The sequence below is a fragment of the Labrus bergylta genome, chromosome 1, assembly GCF_963930695.1.
Source record: "Labrus bergylta chromosome 1, fLabBer1.1, whole genome shotgun sequence".
Classification (NCBI taxonomy): Eukaryota; Metazoa; Chordata; class Actinopteri; order Labriformes; family Labridae; genus Labrus; species Labrus bergylta.
In genome coordinates, this window is record NC_089195.1 from 29,351,775 (window position 1) to 29,369,558 (window position 17,784).

General features: G+C 40.3%; 3 protein-coding genes across 3 annotated transcripts; 2 read left to right on the forward strand and 1 right to left on the reverse strand.

Annotated features, from left to right (window-relative positions):
* Window positions 1-443: 443 nt before the first annotated feature.
* Window positions 444-5,069, reverse strand: si:ch211-243a20.3 (uncharacterized protein LOC100151507 homolog). The gene is made up of 4 exons (XM_065958622.1): window positions 4,763-5,069; window positions 2,093-2,234; window positions 1,674-1,803; window positions 444-986 (listed from the first exon to the last, which is right to left on the reverse strand). Exons 2-4 carry the CDS (start codon window positions 2,205-2,207, stop codon window positions 650-652), a joined length of 582 nt encoding a protein of 193 aa, XP_065814694.1. The 5' UTR covers window positions 2,208-2,234; window positions 4,763-5,069; the 3' UTR covers window positions 444-649.
* A 2,418-nt stretch (window positions 5,070-7,487) lies between these two features.
* On the forward strand, window positions 7,488-12,242 carry si:ch211-243a20.4 (uncharacterized). Its single transcript, XM_020647689.3, has 6 exons — window positions 7,488-7,804; window positions 8,570-8,830; window positions 9,852-9,970; window positions 11,198-11,326; window positions 11,436-11,546; window positions 11,635-12,242. The coding sequence occupies exons 1-6, from the start codon at window positions 7,711-7,713 to the stop codon at window positions 11,695-11,697; spliced, it is 777 nt and encodes a 258-aa protein (XP_020503345.2). The 5' UTR covers window positions 7,488-7,710; the 3' UTR covers window positions 11,698-12,242.
* Window positions 12,243-12,505: 263 nt separating this feature from the next.
* Window positions 12,506-17,315, forward strand: f8a (coagulation factor VIII associated). The gene is made up of 12 exons (XM_020647696.3): window positions 12,506-12,616; window positions 12,982-13,028; window positions 13,195-13,267; window positions 13,719-13,878; window positions 14,081-14,149; window positions 14,275-14,395; window positions 14,504-14,596; window positions 15,186-15,250; window positions 16,038-16,119; window positions 16,254-16,300; window positions 16,693-16,748; window positions 16,854-17,315. The coding sequence occupies exons 1-12, from the start codon at window positions 12,558-12,560 to the stop codon at window positions 16,933-16,935; spliced, it is 954 nt and encodes a 317-aa protein (XP_020503352.2). The 5' UTR covers window positions 12,506-12,557; the 3' UTR covers window positions 16,936-17,315.
* The last annotated feature ends 469 nt before the right edge of the window (window positions 17,316-17,784 follow it).

Sequence of the window (17,784 nt, forward strand, 5' to 3'; positions counted from 1 at the left end):
TGACTTTGACTTTGACTTTATCAGTATACACTTGTGTTTTTTTATAGTACACATAATTTATCTCCAAATATTCCTCATATTGACACTAATGGTTCATATAAATATACGCTGGTGTAATTTATCCTCCAGGCTGCCTGATGATGTAAGTGGACCTCAGCTTCCACTGCGTCCTGACACTCCCACACCCTGAAGAAGACTGTGTGGTAGAAATCAGTCGGCCGTGTGTTTGAGTCTTATATTGATAAATACCCTGAATAATTAAAGGCATTTTAACTTGATCCTTGTCTCCAAGTGAGTGTGTGTGAGGGGGCCTGGTGGCCTTCCTACATAAAGCTTGGATTGGTTTAAGCACCTTTCACCTGGAGTCTACCTGCTTGCCACCGTAAGCGCCTGATATCCTCTTTTGAGCTTAACTTAACGTTTGTTAGAGTCAGAAAATGAAATGTTGATAATAGTGAAAGTTTATTAAAAATGTATTTTTAAAGATTGTCCTAGTTATGTGTTAGATTTCTGTTGATCAATACAAACTATAATAATCTCACAGTACCATCAGGGTCTATTTATTATATCATTATTTTAGTTTTCAAAAAAGTAATTTCTTACATAAACATGGATTATATGGTAACTTTCCCACGCTCCTCTTTCTCCCTCAGTGCGTCTGTCTCTCCCTCTGCACCACCTTCACTCCCCCGGGCTTCACCACTCTCACCCGTCTCCTCCTCACCACCCGGCTCCTCCTGGGCGGGCTGTACCGGGACAGACTCTCCACCTCCCCTCTTAGAGTCTGAGGAGCCAGAGCCCGTCCGCCTCCCGCCCCTACCCCATCCGCCTCCTCATGCTCTCCCTCCTTCGCCTCCTCCAGGTAGCCATGATGACGGAGGAAGGGTTCCAAGGTTGCTAGGCGATGGGAGAGCTCGGTGATGCGCCTGCGCAGGAGAGACACTTCTCTGAACAGGTCGTTGAGGGACTCAGACAGAGGGCGCACCCTGCAGGACGATCAGAGGCGGCTCAGGTTCACAAACAAGCCATATTTATAAATAACTATTGATTTCTGACATTTAAACACAACCGAACGAGAGCTGATTATCATTTACATCAGAGCTTTTGTTTGAAAACAACTCTGTCATTCACTCACTTTAATATCCTGCTTTATCAACTACTAATTTAAGAAAGGCTGCAGGATGACGTCATGACCCTGTCACAGTTCAGCCCACATCATGTCACCATCATTTAGAAGAAAACATGAATAGATAAGTTATATAATCTGAAATGTTCCTTATATAAATCTATTTTTAGATCAGTATTTGTTGTATGTTATTTATAGCGGTGCAGCGCTTCACTTCATATCCAGCTGGACCAGAATCACAACACAACAACTCTTTAACAGGGACTGAATGAAAAACAAGAAGGACTATTATTCAGTGAGGGTTGTGTATACAGAATACAAAAGCAAATTGCAATCAGGATGTAGCTGGAATTTGTCCACTCCTCCCTTAGCTGTAAATAATCAAATTGATCATTTTCCCCCCTGAGAAGGAATTTTGTCGATGTTAGCTCAAAGTGGTCCCCAACATTTCACCTTGAAGGTCTCATTTTATCGTGTTTAAAGAGGCAAATCCAGTCTGTTTCTTATACACTTAACAACATATGTAAGGTGTAATGAAGGTGGTAACCTGGAGTAGTCGGGCAGCAACGTGCTGGGCTGAGAGTGCAGTAAAGTCCTGATCTCATTAAAGATGCGTTTTCCCCAGGCGTCTAAAACTCTGGTCACACTGCGCACCGTGGCAACGTTCACACTGTCGGCTGAAACCAAAACATGACATCATCAGGCTTCAGTTTAACAAAAAAAAAAAAAAAAGACCTGCCTCAATAGTTCAGAAATATTATTTGTGACTCAGAACAAACAAGTGTTACAAACGTTTTATGCTCCAAATAGCTGCCTCATCCCTCTAGTGTTTTTGTAAGCGTTGCATTTCATTCAGTTCCCCCATAAATTCACTTTATTATTCAAAACTTCAAACACTTCAGTCACCCCGTGATTTACAGGCCTCGTATCTCTAAAACGTGGGAGATCAAACGGGTCGTGATTTACCGCCCTCTCTGTAGTTCCAGAACCCGTAATCCAGCTCATTCTCTTCACTGGCTGAATGGGCCCCTGTTGCTACGGCAACCACCATCAGCCCCATCCACAGATAAGGAGGGGCCATGATAAGAAGACAGGCAACCCCTCTCCCCTTTAAAAGGAAGATAAGAGAAAAAAGAAACTCTCATGAGGTGACAATGAGCAGTTGAAATTCTTGATATGTCTTTCAGGAGAAAAAAATAAAGCGGATATCATGAGAACGACTCGAGAGATGAGATGGAAACCAGTCTTCACGTGTGCTTCATGAGTGGCAGCTGCTGAAACAGAACAGATTCCATTAGAGTTAAACACTCAGCAACGTGCAGATGTGGAAATACAGGCCTGTATCCAGCCGTGGAAAAGAAACAAGAACATTATATTGAAGAAAGACTCTCACTTCTATTTTTCACAAGCGTATTTACCTCTTGCCCTTGGTTCACTTCAGTTTTTAGATTTTACAAACAGAGCAAACAGTCTTTTTAAAAAAATGCATTTTTTAATTAAACTAAACTAGACTTCAAAGCTTCTCTTTTTTTTAGTGTAAATGAATATGATGTTACTGTGATATTGACTTCAATTGTAAATGGGCTCGAGCTTGTATAATGCTTTTCCAGTCTTCTGAAAGCACTTTTACACGGCAGACGCTTTTATCCAAAGCGACGTACATCAGAGAGGAAGTACAACACAAGCAAGGATCTAGAAAAAAAGGGAACAATGTCAGTAAGAGCAAACGATGAGCTTTGGACACACAGGTGCTGACAGGAAGTGACGAGAGGCAAAGCACAACATTGACGGCAGTTCTTCAGAGCTCTAATCAGTATAGAAACCATCTTATAAGTCGTCATTATCAAACAAAAACCAATGTCACAACCATCATCATCATCAATAATATGGAGACCATCATCATTAAGTTAGTAGGTATTCATGAAAGAGCTGGGTCTTTAGCTTTTTCTTAAAGGTGCCGAGGGACTCTGCAGATCGAATGGATGACACCAGAAAGAGAAGCTTTGAAGTCAGCTGATTGGTTTAATTAAAAAATTTTTTTTTTTTTTAAAGACTGCATATATAGCATATCAGATATGTAGCTGCAGGAGTTGGGGATCGAACCCCCGATCTGCAGGTTGAGAGACAACCGACTCTACCAACTGAGCTTGGACAAATCTGCATAATAAGAGCTTAAACTTTAAAAAATGTTAGATTAATTTTGTCTTCACACTTCAGTAGCTTTTTTTTTTTAAAAAGGACAATTTTTTTTACATACAAAATACAGCTAGTATAAAAGTAATAATCTATTTTAAGAGCCATACAAAGAACTTACACAGACACAACAGGTTATATAAAGTGTTTCTGATACTGAGCCTGAAAAGGTTCATTCATCATTCATCATCTACATTTGACACTTTAAAGCTGCTGTGAGAAGTTTTTTGATGGCTATGAGACAGACTGAAATTAATTCTGACACCTCCGGATGAGCTCAAAAAGCAAACAAGACCATCAGTATGAAGATTATTATTGTTTCTATTCAATTATTTTGAATGCCTGAAACGACGGTGCGGGGTAGGTGTCAGAGAAAGTGATTAACAGAACGCTACACAGACAGAACTTTTGTTTCCATCTTCCATTGCAATGATTCAAGTGATTGATACATAAAAGAAAGCAGGGTGAGATTTCTTTGTTAAGGAAAACATCCACATGTACAGGACAAAAACAGCAAAGAGATGAGAGGTAAGGCTTCGTCCACAGGGGGGCGCCAAAATCAACACAAACCAAAAGTTCCTCTCTGGAGATTTAACTTAAATTAGCAGTCACTACTTCAATATAGAGTTTTTACTTTGATAATTGAGTGAGGCCTTTCAGAGTGTGATATTCTGTGTTCTTGTGTTCCTTCTAACTTTACCTCCATGAATCAATGCATTCATCAAAGTACACCGGCTTACTTTATGCTGGGTTGTAAGATAAAAAGTGATCTGACCTGCAAAATCCAATAACCCGTATTACTAAAGAAAGCATCTTTTTTTGTGGGTTAGGGGTTTTGTGTTGTGACAAAAGAATGACCTCAGTTCAGTTTAACCGCCCAAGGAAGTTTTTAAAGTCTGTTTTTTTTTCTTGCTCTGACCCCATGACTCCAAGTTTGAAACAAGAGACGAGGTGAAAGCCAACAAGTGGACACCAAAGAAAAACAAAATCAGGATTGCATTCATATGTGCGCGTCTGTGAATCATACTGGATAATAATAAGCTGGTGACTCACTGTACAAGTATTACAAATGTTTTCAGAGAACATGAATTTGGAGGCCAATCAAAGGCGCAGTGCAAATTAGCTTAGCAAATAATCCGATGCAGCTTGTTTCACATCTGGCAAAACACAGCAACAACACAGCAGTCTCTTACACCTCAGTGTGATGGTGGATGTTTGTGTTTGTGTTGGAATAAATACAATTCTAACTTTTAAACTAACAGAAGAAGAATTATTTAAACTTTATTTGTATAGCACTTTTCATACAACAATAATGTAGCACAAAGTTCTTTACACAAAAACAAATCAATAAGCAACTATAACACACCCCCCCACCACCATCCACCCCCCACTACCCACAATCAAGAAGCACAATAATCAAGTCCAATAATCAGATTTACTCACTGATTAAAATGATGATCAGCAAGAAGTCCTTCTCCGATCTACACTTAACACAGACTCTTTTTCTCTCGCCTCTCGCCCCTCGCCTCTGCAACTGCCCAGGTCTATTCTCCTTATTTCTCTCTCTCGCTCTTTCTCTCACTCTCTCTCTTCCTCTAGCTCTCACTAACACTCTCTCCAGGAGAAGAGTGTGGCAGGTTCAGGGCTGATCCACTTTTTTAAAAACTGCTTATTTGTGGGGAGCTGTAATATCTTAACAGCTCAACATGCACCCAACTCTGTCAACCCCCCTGTTCTTTATTTTCCCCCCTCTCTCTCTCTCTCCTTCTCTCTCTCTCTCTCTCTCTCTCTCTGTCTCACACACACACACACACACACACACACACACACACACACACACACACACTATGACATACAGCTGCTGCCAGATGTGTTGCATGTCCCCTTCTATCACCCTCTCTTTACCCCTGTGTGGAGCAGAAAGGTATATGTGTTCAGAGGCTGTATCTCACTTTGCTGCAGGATCCTGTTTCCAGAGAAATGTACCGTGATGAAGTTATGGACCAGCTTCATTGGTCTCTGTGTCTCGCCACCTCCCCTTTACCCTCACACAGCTTTAAACTTTTACCCTAAAAAGGAGAGCAGAAAAATATCTGGGTTGAATCTGGTCAAGAGAAGCTATGTGACAGTCAGTCTTTTTTTCACTTGACCATAACTCACACCACATTTCAGAGGTATATACTGTATATTACTTTTTGCACAACTACATTTATTTGGCATTGGTAGTTTCCCAGCATATTGAGATTTACATACAGGCATAAAATCTGTGTTTAATATATGACACATTTTTATAGATTACACCTCTGTGATCCCCGTCGACTCTTTTCTTGAATCAATCCCACCAACACATAATCTGAACTCTGTAACACCCAGGCACCCAAACATGTGGACACAGCAAGAGCTCTCCAAACCCCAGTATGGTGCCCGCTAAGGCCCTGCCATCCGGCTAGGACAGCAGCCCGACAGACACCCATTATTAAGCTCCAGTAGTCTCCCAGTCCTGCTTGGCTGCAGCACATGTACCCTGTTTCTGTGGGGCTGCAGCGTAGGTCCACTTTAACTACCAGACCGAAACTAAATGTACAGAGAATAGCATGCATTTACCCTTTCTCTCTCCACAGATCATATCTACTTAGACTAATGCAGCTCAATCATAAGTTCAGTCAAGAAGTCATGCTTATATCTCACTCATCCCTTTCATTGCATGCTAACTCACACTTCCTGCAATCATCATCTGGTTACTGTTATCGGCTGTCTCATCTATCCAAAAGCATGGTGTCTCACCTTCATGTTTAGCCTATCATCTTTCTGCTACAATGTCAGTAATAATGGTAAAAGTATGTGTAGTATGGGCAGTAACAGCTAAGTATGATCATATAATGATTAGTCTAATATCAACATTATCAACTGTAATGATGAAACGGGGAGGCAGAAACTGCAAGAAGAACCTGACTCATGTTAAAAAGCCTTCTGCTGGAAATCCAGCCAAATCTTTATATATGCCTTCCAATTCCTCCTCTACTCCACTCCTGAAGAAACTGTTTCTGACATCACTTTTCTTCCACATCTGTATCCTGTGTTTGGGCCGTTAAGTCAAAACAAAACAACACATCTGAATATCGTTTTATTGAGTGATTATTCCAGATCAAAATTAGCACATTTATCAATGATCAAAATATACTTTACATTATATTTAAAGGTGGCTACATTCTTTTATCGGTTTGTCATATTTCTAAACTGATGTGTTTTGTACATAAAAACACACAAAAAAGCATTATGTAGCCTGAAATGAAAGTACTGAAGTCTACTAAAGAAACAATACTAAATATTGCAGTTTTCTTGTGAAGTTGCTTTTCCTCAGTGGAGATGGATTATACTGATGAAATGTGTTTGTATGTGGATGTTTAGTGGAGAAGAGGATGTAGGAAACGCTGGGAGCTGGGATGTGAAATGGAATGAATTATTCTTTCTTGAATGCCGTCCAGATGTTATTCCAGCGAGCTCGCTCTGTCTGTTTTCATGCTGGAGCTGATATGAGGTCAGAGTTGGCCACCGTTACTTCCAAGTCAAGTGTAGCTGCAGAAAAGAGGAACGTGGTTTAAGTGGGACGTGGTTTAAGAGGGACGTGGTTTTAGAGGGACGCGGTTTTAGAGGGAGGAAGAAAAACAGACGAGCAGACAAATGGGGTTAAATAATAAAAACCCTCCACACTTTGACATCTGTGCGTCTCTCCTGCAGCCTCAGAGAGAGATTGAGCAGAGAGTTACTGCTGTGAAGAAGTCACTGTATACCATCCACAGCTGTTTCACTTTAACAACAGGCAATTTGTCACCTTCAGCTGGATCCCAGCTACACACACACACACACACACGATACTTTCTCTCTCTCTGTGTGAGTCTTAACCCGTCTCCTTAAAACCACATGACAGAGCTCGAGGCTCACACTTTCATTTCTCCAACACCGTCTCTCTGTGGAGAAAAGCCAACATTGCACCAAGCTTCACATGTAGAGGCTGACGTAATAGAATAATGCAACCAGAGAACTCCTTCTTTACACAACACAGAGCGAGCTAGGTGCTGTGTTTATGTACTATTTTAATTTACATGTGAATGTGTCCTCTGAGGAGGCAATGCTTTGAGGATTTCTATGTTGAATGTATGTATATGTTTAACAGAGTTCTGAATGCTCGGATCGTTAGTTGAAATGACTCCTGTGAGTCAGAGTCCAGAAAAAAAAGAAAGATATTGACATTTTGGGGAAGTTGCTTGCATAGAAAGAGGAAACCCAAAAGATCAGTTTATGTAGCAAGAATACTGAGAAACACAGAGTATATCAGGGAACAACGAAAGAAAAAGTCAGAAGAACCGATTAAAACACCTTCAAATCACAACATGGAACCTCCAAAGAGACGGCGCCTTTTCCTCAGCTTGACCTGTGTGTTTGTCCTCTACCTTCCTTCTACATGCTCAGGACTCGACGTACCATGTAAGCAGATAAAAATGTACTCGAACTGAAAATGTTCTGTGAAGTTTTTTGTTGACTGCCAGCCTATGTTTAGGTGTGTTTATGTAGCTTTAAATCAACCAGTGGTTATGTCCTATCTTTAGTTTTTCTATTCTTGAGTTTCTGTGAAGGTTTGAGACTTCTTGTTTTGTCCATCATGAACTAATTAAAAACTAAGTTAAACTAATAAGAAGAGTCTTTGTCTTTCAGGATACAGGGGGGGTTGTGAAATGGGTTTGGTGAAGAGCTGAAAGAAAGCACAAATATGAATCAATTCAAAAAGCTATCCAAAAATATATATTTTGGCGGGTATATGGAAGAGGAAAAGTTGTTTTAGGGGTAATCCTGATCATTTTGTAACACTGGGTGGATATTAGGATTGTAAAAATTGTTGTTGGATTGTTATTTTTGTTTTACTTTAGGTGGCTAATGAACCGGGAATATGTTTGTATATTAGTTGTGAATAAATGCGAGTATTCATTGGAATAATATAAAAACTAATAGAAGAAGTGAGAAAGAGATATACGTTTTACTTCTACCTACTCATTTTCAGACACTTTTGTTTTGTTTTTATTTTAATTTTTGCTTTGAAATAAAGTCATTCATTCATTCAGAACAACCTAAATGTATCTGCTCATGCTAAAACAATGACTAATGATTGATCATCTCTTCATATTGTTCTATTTTCTGATGCTGAATCATCAGCCACGTCTCAACCTGCATTAATCATGTCATGTCCCCTCACAGGCCTACAGCTGAACACCACGGTCTTTGTGGCTCTCAGGGGTGAAGTGATCTTCGTTGAAGTTGACTTGAAGATTCCAGCTAACCAGAGTAAAGACATTTTGAACTGCTTGGATCCTTCACTGCAACATATTTACAGCTGTGACGTCGTTAACCAGCCGACCGTCCAGACGCTGAGATTGGAGATGAAAAACCTGACCAGAACAGGGGAATACCAGTGCCAGTATAAAACAGCCAAGGTGTTCTGGTTCCTTCGACTGAGAGGTTAGTTCAAACACAAAAAACAATAGAGGAAAGTGAAAATTATTTTTAGGGAAGTTACCAGATTGAAGGCACATCTATGTATAAGATCTTTAAATTGGTGATGATAACGAGTTAAGGTTTATACAGACAGTGATGCTAGTTTTTCAACCATTTTGCAGGAGTCCTGTTGAATATAAATGACCATGTGATGTTATTTGAATCAAACATTTCTCAACAGGTTACCATGTGCTTGCTGTTATCCCACAGAAAAAAAAGCAGTGTGTGCATTATTTTAATATCCAATGGGTCTGAATTAGGGCCCGACTGATATGAGATATGGCCGATATCTTTCTTTGATCAATGTTCCATCTTTAGATATAATCAAACATTTTTGTTGTGTTTATCCTTTACATGCAGTTATCAAACACTTTTGAAAAAGATATATCATGAAGTCAAGATGGTCACTCAACTGGAAAGTAACTGTGCATGTACTTGTCATGTGTCATGGCTTGACACTCCGGAGAGTGATGATGCTTGTTGTAATCCAAATACAACTTTGCTGGAGGACTGCTAGTATGATACAATGAAAGTCATTCTAATGATATGCTAATATCGGCCGAGACATTAGCCGGCCGATTAATCGGTCAGGGTTCTTGTCTTAATAGTTTAGTTTGAAGCAGTTCAAGTGATTTATCCTGATTCAATTATTAACAAATTCATAAAGAACAAGATTTGGGAGGAAAGTGAGAAAAATGAATAAAGATTTTCTCTTAGATTATATGTTTTTCTGTCTGCTTCCTCTGATGATTTTAGCCCTTTAGATTTATCCTTAGAACAAAAGGAGGATCCTGACCTCTGGATGGGGTGTTAAAGCCCGTAGACTTAGAGGGTTTAAATGTTGCTGACAGAGAATTACTGATATAAAATATGAATCTGAAATTAATTCCAGTCTGCAGAATACTTTTTTGACAGATGAGGAATTTACCAGCCGTCCAGTTGAGATGCATTCCTGCACACACTGAACTGAATGTGTGTTTTCCAGATGAAGGCTACACTGAACCCATAATGTGGAATCATACTGAGTTCATCCTGGCCATACTCACCAGTTTGCTGCTGGTTTTCAGTGTGGTCGGCTCGGTGTGTGTCTTCAGAGGAAATTGGGTAAGATGGGACCTGGTCACAAGCCGACTGTAAACATCATGCTTCAGTGTGAGGAAAAAGGTTTTGTAACACATTTGAAGTCAAGCTCACAGGGAGATGTTGAAGGGAGCTGTGTAACATCTTTTTAATGTGCTACAGAATGTACAGTTCTACTTTGATTGATTTTTCAAGACAAAAATGAGATAGTTCTCACTTCCATTCTTAGGATAACTCAAAGAGGCCTTCTTCAGCTCTTGGTACAGTCATCACTGTTTTCTGATGATGTTTTTAACTAATAAATATATGAAGTGAGCGTCAGCTTCAGAATAATCAAACATAATAACTAGTTAATGAAAATAAACCGTCAACTAAAGGCATTTTAAGAAGTTTGTGATTGTACTGTTTTAGAGTTTGGCCAGTTAGGCTTTACCAACACGCTTCTGAGAAACTTTCCTTTAATGCAAACAGTTTTCAGTTCTCTTACATCAGGTGGGAAGCTACAACCTGTTGTAATCAATGCCCTTCAAAATTCAATCTTAGCTAAAACATTTAGCAGAAGTTATGCTAATAAAGTGTCTCCCCCCCATATTTAGGTCTTGACCAGCATCATTCAGTCATTTACTATTACATGAGTGAGTCCTGTCAGATGGGGCCCCTTTAGGGACGTTTCCTACTGTCATTGCAAACATTGCACATTTTGAGCAACTACTGTGGTTTAAAGTTCATCAGCCCAAGCTGTTGCCCGCCTTGCCCGTTGACAACCAGCGCCTCTACACAGCAGTCCATGAAACCATGAAAAAAAATCACACCTTTCCTTTAAACACAAGATCTTTGTAAAGTTGCGTTCCATCAACTGAGTAACTTCTTAAGATCGTCAAATTTCTGGATAGTGATTGAGACATTTATAATTTCAATACTGTACAGATCATCATAATACAGAATAGTAAACTATATGGAATCTTACCCACACACGATAAACTGTCAAACAGAGCTACATCAAAGCCCACCTTCACAACAGGAACTATATTTTATCAGCAAACGTAGTTACCTCATCCTGACAGAAATTGTGATCATTTCAAAAGTAAAGTCCAAAAGCAATTATCCAACCACATTTCTCAGAGCGAAGACTTAAATGTATGCATTTGATAATCATGAGACTTGGTGGTGTTACATCACAAGAAAACAAACATGGGAGAAGTTTGTTTGCTTTTGTCTTCTTCTTCTTAAAGAATTATGTGTCATTTTTAGAAAGAACACGTCTCTAGCTGTGGCCAGCCGAACAGAAAACATGAGCAGAAACAAGAAGAAAGGATGGCAAAGGAGGAGCAGGAAGACAACCTGAATGTGGTCACAGATCCATCGACTTCTTTCTACGCTGTGAGCACCTTTCAGTCCATCAGTTTTATGACACACATCTTTCAGTTGAATGAAATGTTACTCCGATTCAGTAATTCATTTGGGTATAACTAACTCACAATTCTCACAGAGTCTCGAGCATCGGGCCGGGTCAATTTATGACGTGCTGGACCGTTCAACTACTGAAGAAGGGTCGAACAAAAGCAAAGCTAAAGTCAAGAAAAAGGAGTCCCAACAAACGGTCAGTGTAAACTTCAAGTATTCTGTCACATTTGCAGTCACAGTGGAAAAACATGCAGTTGGTGACCTTTCTTTCACTTTCTCCACAGATGGCCCAAACAACACAGATCCAGCAAGAAGGTGTTTTCGAGTCTGTCTATGAGAATTTTTAAAACATTAACAAACTTGTTTCAACAGGTTTTGATATTTATATCTGTATTTTGAAATGTAACATTTTGCTTTGCTGTGTCATTGTCACCTTTAACTTTAGAAATAAGTATTTACACTGAACAAGAAAAATGTTTAGAATGACTCTAACCCTAACCCTAAATGAAAAATACAGAAGTATTAGAAACTATGCTAAAATTAGGTCACAATGCAGAAAGAATGGCCTCTAAGAGCTGACTCATGATGGATAATACTGTGTGTTAACCAAGTCTCATGAATTCACATGTAGCAAGAATTGTAATGTTGCAGACAGAGCTCATTTCAACTATTTTGTTAACTGTTGGATTTACTCCATAACAAGTCAAAAAAAATGAAGTTGTATCACGTGAACAGAAAAAAAATACTTGTGAAATTTCCTGTGGAATTATGTGGTAAGATTGGTAACTTTTGTGCAGCACTGGAGTGAATGGAGATAGTAACCCTCTATGGAAGCCCATTTCTGCCAGTAAAAAAAATAAAAATGAAAATAATAAAAGTCTCATAATTACAACTTCAATCTCATCTTTTTATCTCGTTATTATGACTTTATTACTTTTATTTTTATTTTTTAACTGGCGGAAATGGGCTTCCATAAACCCACCTCCTCTTGGCTGTGAATTAAAAAAAAAAAAAAAAAAGAATTCATAAAGAAAATAAATCTGTTCAGTCAACTGACTCGGCCTGATTTCTGACTTTCTTCTCTCATCCCTCTCATGACCATAAGCCCCACCCCCCTTTTTAATTACATTGACCAATGAGAGCCGGAGATTACGAGCGTCTTTCGGTCGCACTTCCGGGTTGGTTTGTTGTGTTTTCTGTATCGATCATGGCTGCGGAGGGCGATTTCCTAGCGAGATACCGTGCTGTGTCAAATAAACTGAAGAAGTAAGGCTCTCTAAGACTTATCAGGTTGAATAGACGACGTTCAGTTAACAGATTTAAACAAACGTCACTTTGACAACGATGATAAAGATAAGTAAACAGCTAGCCATTGGATGTTAGCTCGGTTAAGCTAACTGTTAGCCAGCCACTGCTAGTGGAGCAGGTGTCACATTCATAACAATACATCCCGTTATGTGCATTTTAATGGTTTTAATGTTTTTAATGTTCAATGAGATGAACTAAAGGATGTGTTGTGGGTCTGATAGATAACAGTAACTTTAGTTTTATTACCTACACTTTGCTAAAACGATGAAAGCTCTTTATATTGAGGTCTTTAAGAGGTCAGTAAATACGTTTCTTTGACGCAGACGTTTTCTACGGAAGCCAAATGTGGCGGAGGCGAGTGAGCAGTTTGGTAAGTGCAAAGGTTTTTTTTATCCTAACTCCATCTTTATATTATTATTAAACATCAAAATAACAGTATTTTAACACCAGTATCTGTCCTTTTCCTTCTACAGGTTAAATTGCAAAAAAAAAAAAAGTGTGTCTCATTTTGTGTTTTGTTTTTCCCTTTGTTTCAGGTCAGCTAGCCAAGGAGCTGAAGCAGCAGGACTGCCTTCAGTATGCTGCCTTCTGTAACCTCGCCATGGCTCGGTGAGTTGTCTCCATTTTTACCAAACTTTGCTTCATGCTACAGAATCAAAGTGTTCCACCGTGTACAGAGCAATACGTAATTGTGTTTCCCCCAGTTTCATGTAATTGGCTTTACCAGCTCAGTGTTTCCCCTAGGTTTACAGCGTTGGGGGGGGGGGGAGGGTGGGGACAAGCCGACACGACGACACAAACACTTGAAGGAATCTTGGTGTTCATGCGTTACTTTTAATGACAGATGTCCTTTTCTATCGGAAAGGTATCCTTAAATGACTTCTTTCCCTGATTTCCGACTCTATCCACTATCCTATCTCTACAATAAAGGCACAAAAAGCCCAAAAATCAATCTTAAAAAAAAAAATATATATATATATATATATATAATGGTAGGGGAAACACTGCAGCTTTCCCATTTGATGAGGTTTTTCATCCTGAATATGTTCATGACTTGCAGGTGTGAGCAGACGCTGTTCAACGCTCCTGGAGAGGCTCTGGCATTAACGGACGCTGCCCGCCTTTTCCTCTTATCCGAGAAGGAGAACAGGGCGCTGCAGGCTCCAGGATTCGATGAGCATCTTCAGGCTGCGCTCAACTGCTACAGCTTTGCCATCAAGGTAAAACTGTGATTCCTTCTTTGACAGTTTGACAGATGTGCTCTGAAAATATCTGAGAAGAGAAAGTAGTAGTAGTTTGTGACACTAGTTTTCTGTTGGCACGTCATGTAGAAGAACACATATTAAAGTCTCTACATCACAGTATTGTTCACACATTCCTATAGAGACATGAAAGTAATGCTGACGTACATATGGTGTACAGGTTTACATTGAGATGAACCAGCCTGTGATGGCAGCCAGCTTATGTCTAGAACTTGGCAACGCGCTCAAGGTAAAAACATCACGGCTTCAGCATGTTCTAAAACACAACTGTGCTTTGTTAGATTATTATTTTTTATTTGATTTACTGGATATTCGATAACCTGTCAATCCAAACTCCTCGGGTGGTATCAATAGGAGATGAACAGACCAGGAGAAGCTATCGTTCATTACCAGAGGGCTGCAGAGTTACAGACACAGACTCCGATAGAAGCTCTGCTGTCAATGGGAGAAATGGCCACATGCAAAATTTTCACCCGTAAGTCTATTTGATCGGATATGTTTCTGATATTCAAAGTTAATGTTTATGATTCAGCGTGATCTTCTGCAGTTTGAGATTTATCCTCTTTTGTTATTTTATTTACAGGCGACTACGACGGTGCGTTGTCAGTGTTCACAGAGATGCAGCTCATGTGTCAGGAGAGAGGACTGCAGCTACCGGGCACCAGCACACCTGTTGGTAAGACTGCGTTTACTTACAGGCTCGACCTGGGAAGAATGTTTGATAGTAAGGAACACTATAACTGTCGCAGGGTACACCAGTTCAAGGGTTAATTCCATCCTAACGGGCTGTTGTTGATGAGGAAGAAGAAGCACAGAAGCAGAGCTCACACTTCAAACACTCAGTACAAACTCATGAGGTGATGTGCTCCATTGTTCTGAGAGGGATGACACGGGATGAGCTGGCAGCGTTGATTGGCTCTGAAGTGAAGGCCCGCCCATGCAGGTAGGGGAGTGAGGAGAGTCAGGGAAGGAGGGGGGGGGGGGGGGATTTCCCACAGAGCCAGGTGACAGTAACAGAAGGAGGGGGATTTTCTACAACCTGCTTGTTTGATTCTCAAACATGAACAGATCCAAATGAAGGAAGATAACATTTAAAACAAACTGAGAAATGGTGGCTGTTCAAACATACTAAAGAAAGATAAAGATAAAGCAGTGTTTGTTTCATCTTCTGTGTGATTGTTAATGTTATGACGCTGACTGATAAACTGTGTAATATTAAACTGTGATCATTTCTCCTCTGTATCTTTATGTTTTCTCTGATAAAGGAGCTTTTCTGGACATTGTGGCAAAATGTGAGATCTCCAGAGTCTTGCTGCTGATGTTGCTTGAGGTAAGCTCATTGATTTTAAACATAAAGATATAACAAGAAAATCACCCTGATTGAGTAGTTTGTCTGAGGGGAGTTCCTCTGTTTTAGATTTAAACGCCCCTGGAGGTCCATTTTTTTATTTGTAGCATTGAAGTCAGTGTCACACTCGGTCATAGTCCATCTGCACGGGAACGCTACGACCCCTGTCCAAGTATTTAAACGGCTGTTATTATGTTTTCTGTTCGTCTGTATGTTGTTCACCGCTCTTTAATTGATTCTGTTGAACTACACAAAGCATTGATATAAAGGAAAATGTTCTCATGATATCGTCGTATAGCGAGCTCTGTTGCTTCGTCCACTAGTTCCCCGCTGTTTTTTTGTAGTCACATCTTACCTCAGTAGACCCCCCCCCCCCCCCCCCCCCCACCCACCCACCTCCTGTCTGAGAGGGATAGTCTCCCGCTGTGACGATCATCTGATAAGTTCTGCATTTCTGTCTCTCCAAAGCGGACGGTTTAGAACATGCAGTTAAACTGAATTATTTTATTTGAGATAAACCAGTGTGTTTCCTGAGCCGAGTATTTTTACCTCAGATACTTAACAACACCTGCCAATACTTCGTCCAACAAGTGGCCAAAGATCAACCTGCCACAAAGCAGAGCATGCTTTAAAAGAAGGGAACACCTCCTCACCAGAAGACCTACAGAGAATACTGCAGTACTGATGCCAAGAGTATTGACATCACCCATGACTTACTGATACAGCAGCAGAAACATTAATGCTCCTTTCTTACTGATTTCCTGTTCAGCCTCCGCCTCAGAAGCTGTTACCAGAACATGCTCAGACCCTGGAGCGATACGCATGGGAGTCTTTTGACCCTCACAGCCAAGGTAAATACACCGATGTGGTATGAAAGCACACGTTCGAAACATTTTTCCACTCTTATAGCAGATGTTGTATCATGAATACTTCATGTGCCGTTTATTTGAAGTGCTGTTAACTCGCCGCTCGTCCTTTCCTTCAGTGACCTTCCTGCCTGAGAATGTTTTCCTGCTCCTGCAGTCAGTCGTGGTGAGTTTCATCACCCACATACTTGTACACTTCACAGGATTTCCTGATCCTTCCTGCCTCACACAGGAAGAGTGATGGTCCTCGTGTCCTTCACAGAGCACTGATTCATGTGCCCGAGTCTGTCGCTTTGTGTCAGCGGAGTCATGTTGGAGTTAATCCACTTTAAATTCTCATTCATGTGAAACAGTCGATACCTGCTGTTCATGGTTGATGTTTATTTATGACCTGAAATGTTCCCTGTAAAGACAAATATGCTGTAGAGCAGTTAGCTCTGGGATGAACAGGCTGGAGATATAAGAGAGAATAAACGCTGACAAGAACCCGTCAAGGTCGTCTTAATCGTCCGTTCTGGTTTTATGTGTGCACTTTATAACAGCAGATCTGTTTTGCAGATGGCGTGTCAGGAGAAAGACACAGAGTCCCTCAAGTCTCTCCAGACTGAGCTATGGTGAGCATTCAAATATGTCGATTTCCATCACGTGTTGGCGATTTGAGCAGCTTTTTTTCTCCTAACTTTCCATATTGATTGTGTTTCTATTTTCTTTCCTCCCAGGCCGTTTCTTACTGCGGAGCAGAATCACCTTCTCCACCTGGTGGTTCAGGAGCGCATCACACCGTCTGGGCAAGGCATCTAGTACAGTCCAGTTTTGACTCACTTCCTCTGGGAGCGATACTTTATGTGGTGGAACATTCCTGTTTCTGACTGGGTCTGTTGTAAGGCCTGAAGAAGTGTTGTTCTCCAAACCGCTCTGTTGTCGCCTGCACTAAGAAACACACACGGCCAACTTTGCTCTTATCAGGCAGAGTCGTGAAGATGAAACAAAGTATGAATGTTCAATTAGACCTTTAGAACTGTTATGTTTTATTTTAGTATCCTGATCAGACTTTTATTGAAATGTGAACTCTAAATGTAAACACATTGTTGAGCTGCTGTGTGCACCTGACTCCCCCCCTCCCCTCCCCCGTTCACACCTATTTATGATGTAATAGTTCATTAAACACACGAGCTCTGTGATATAGTTTGTTTTTATTATTAAACGATATGGCTTTCATTCCACTGTAATTACAAACACAACCTTTTATTGTATATTTCTGAAACATGGTGACATGAAACATGAAGGCTTCATGTACGTTTCTTACGATAGCAGCCGACTACACAGAATCAAACACGGTTAAAAAAAACAACACTCCGTACAAAATGTTACAAAAATATATTGGTTACAATGTACATGGATAAAAAAGGATACACTAGACTTCAGTTGTAAAATAACGATACATGATTAAAGCCAATTGTACAGGAAACGAAGGCTTGTCTCTTCTGATTGGTCAAGAACTTCAAGAGGAACTTCACAGATCCTAGACTGAAGAGACCTGCAGTGAAAACTGTCGGCCTCACGAGGGGAATAAACTGGATGATAATCTTCCCTAACATAAACTAACTCTCTTAAAGGGGCCTGACTCGTTCTACTTCACCTCTGTTTGAT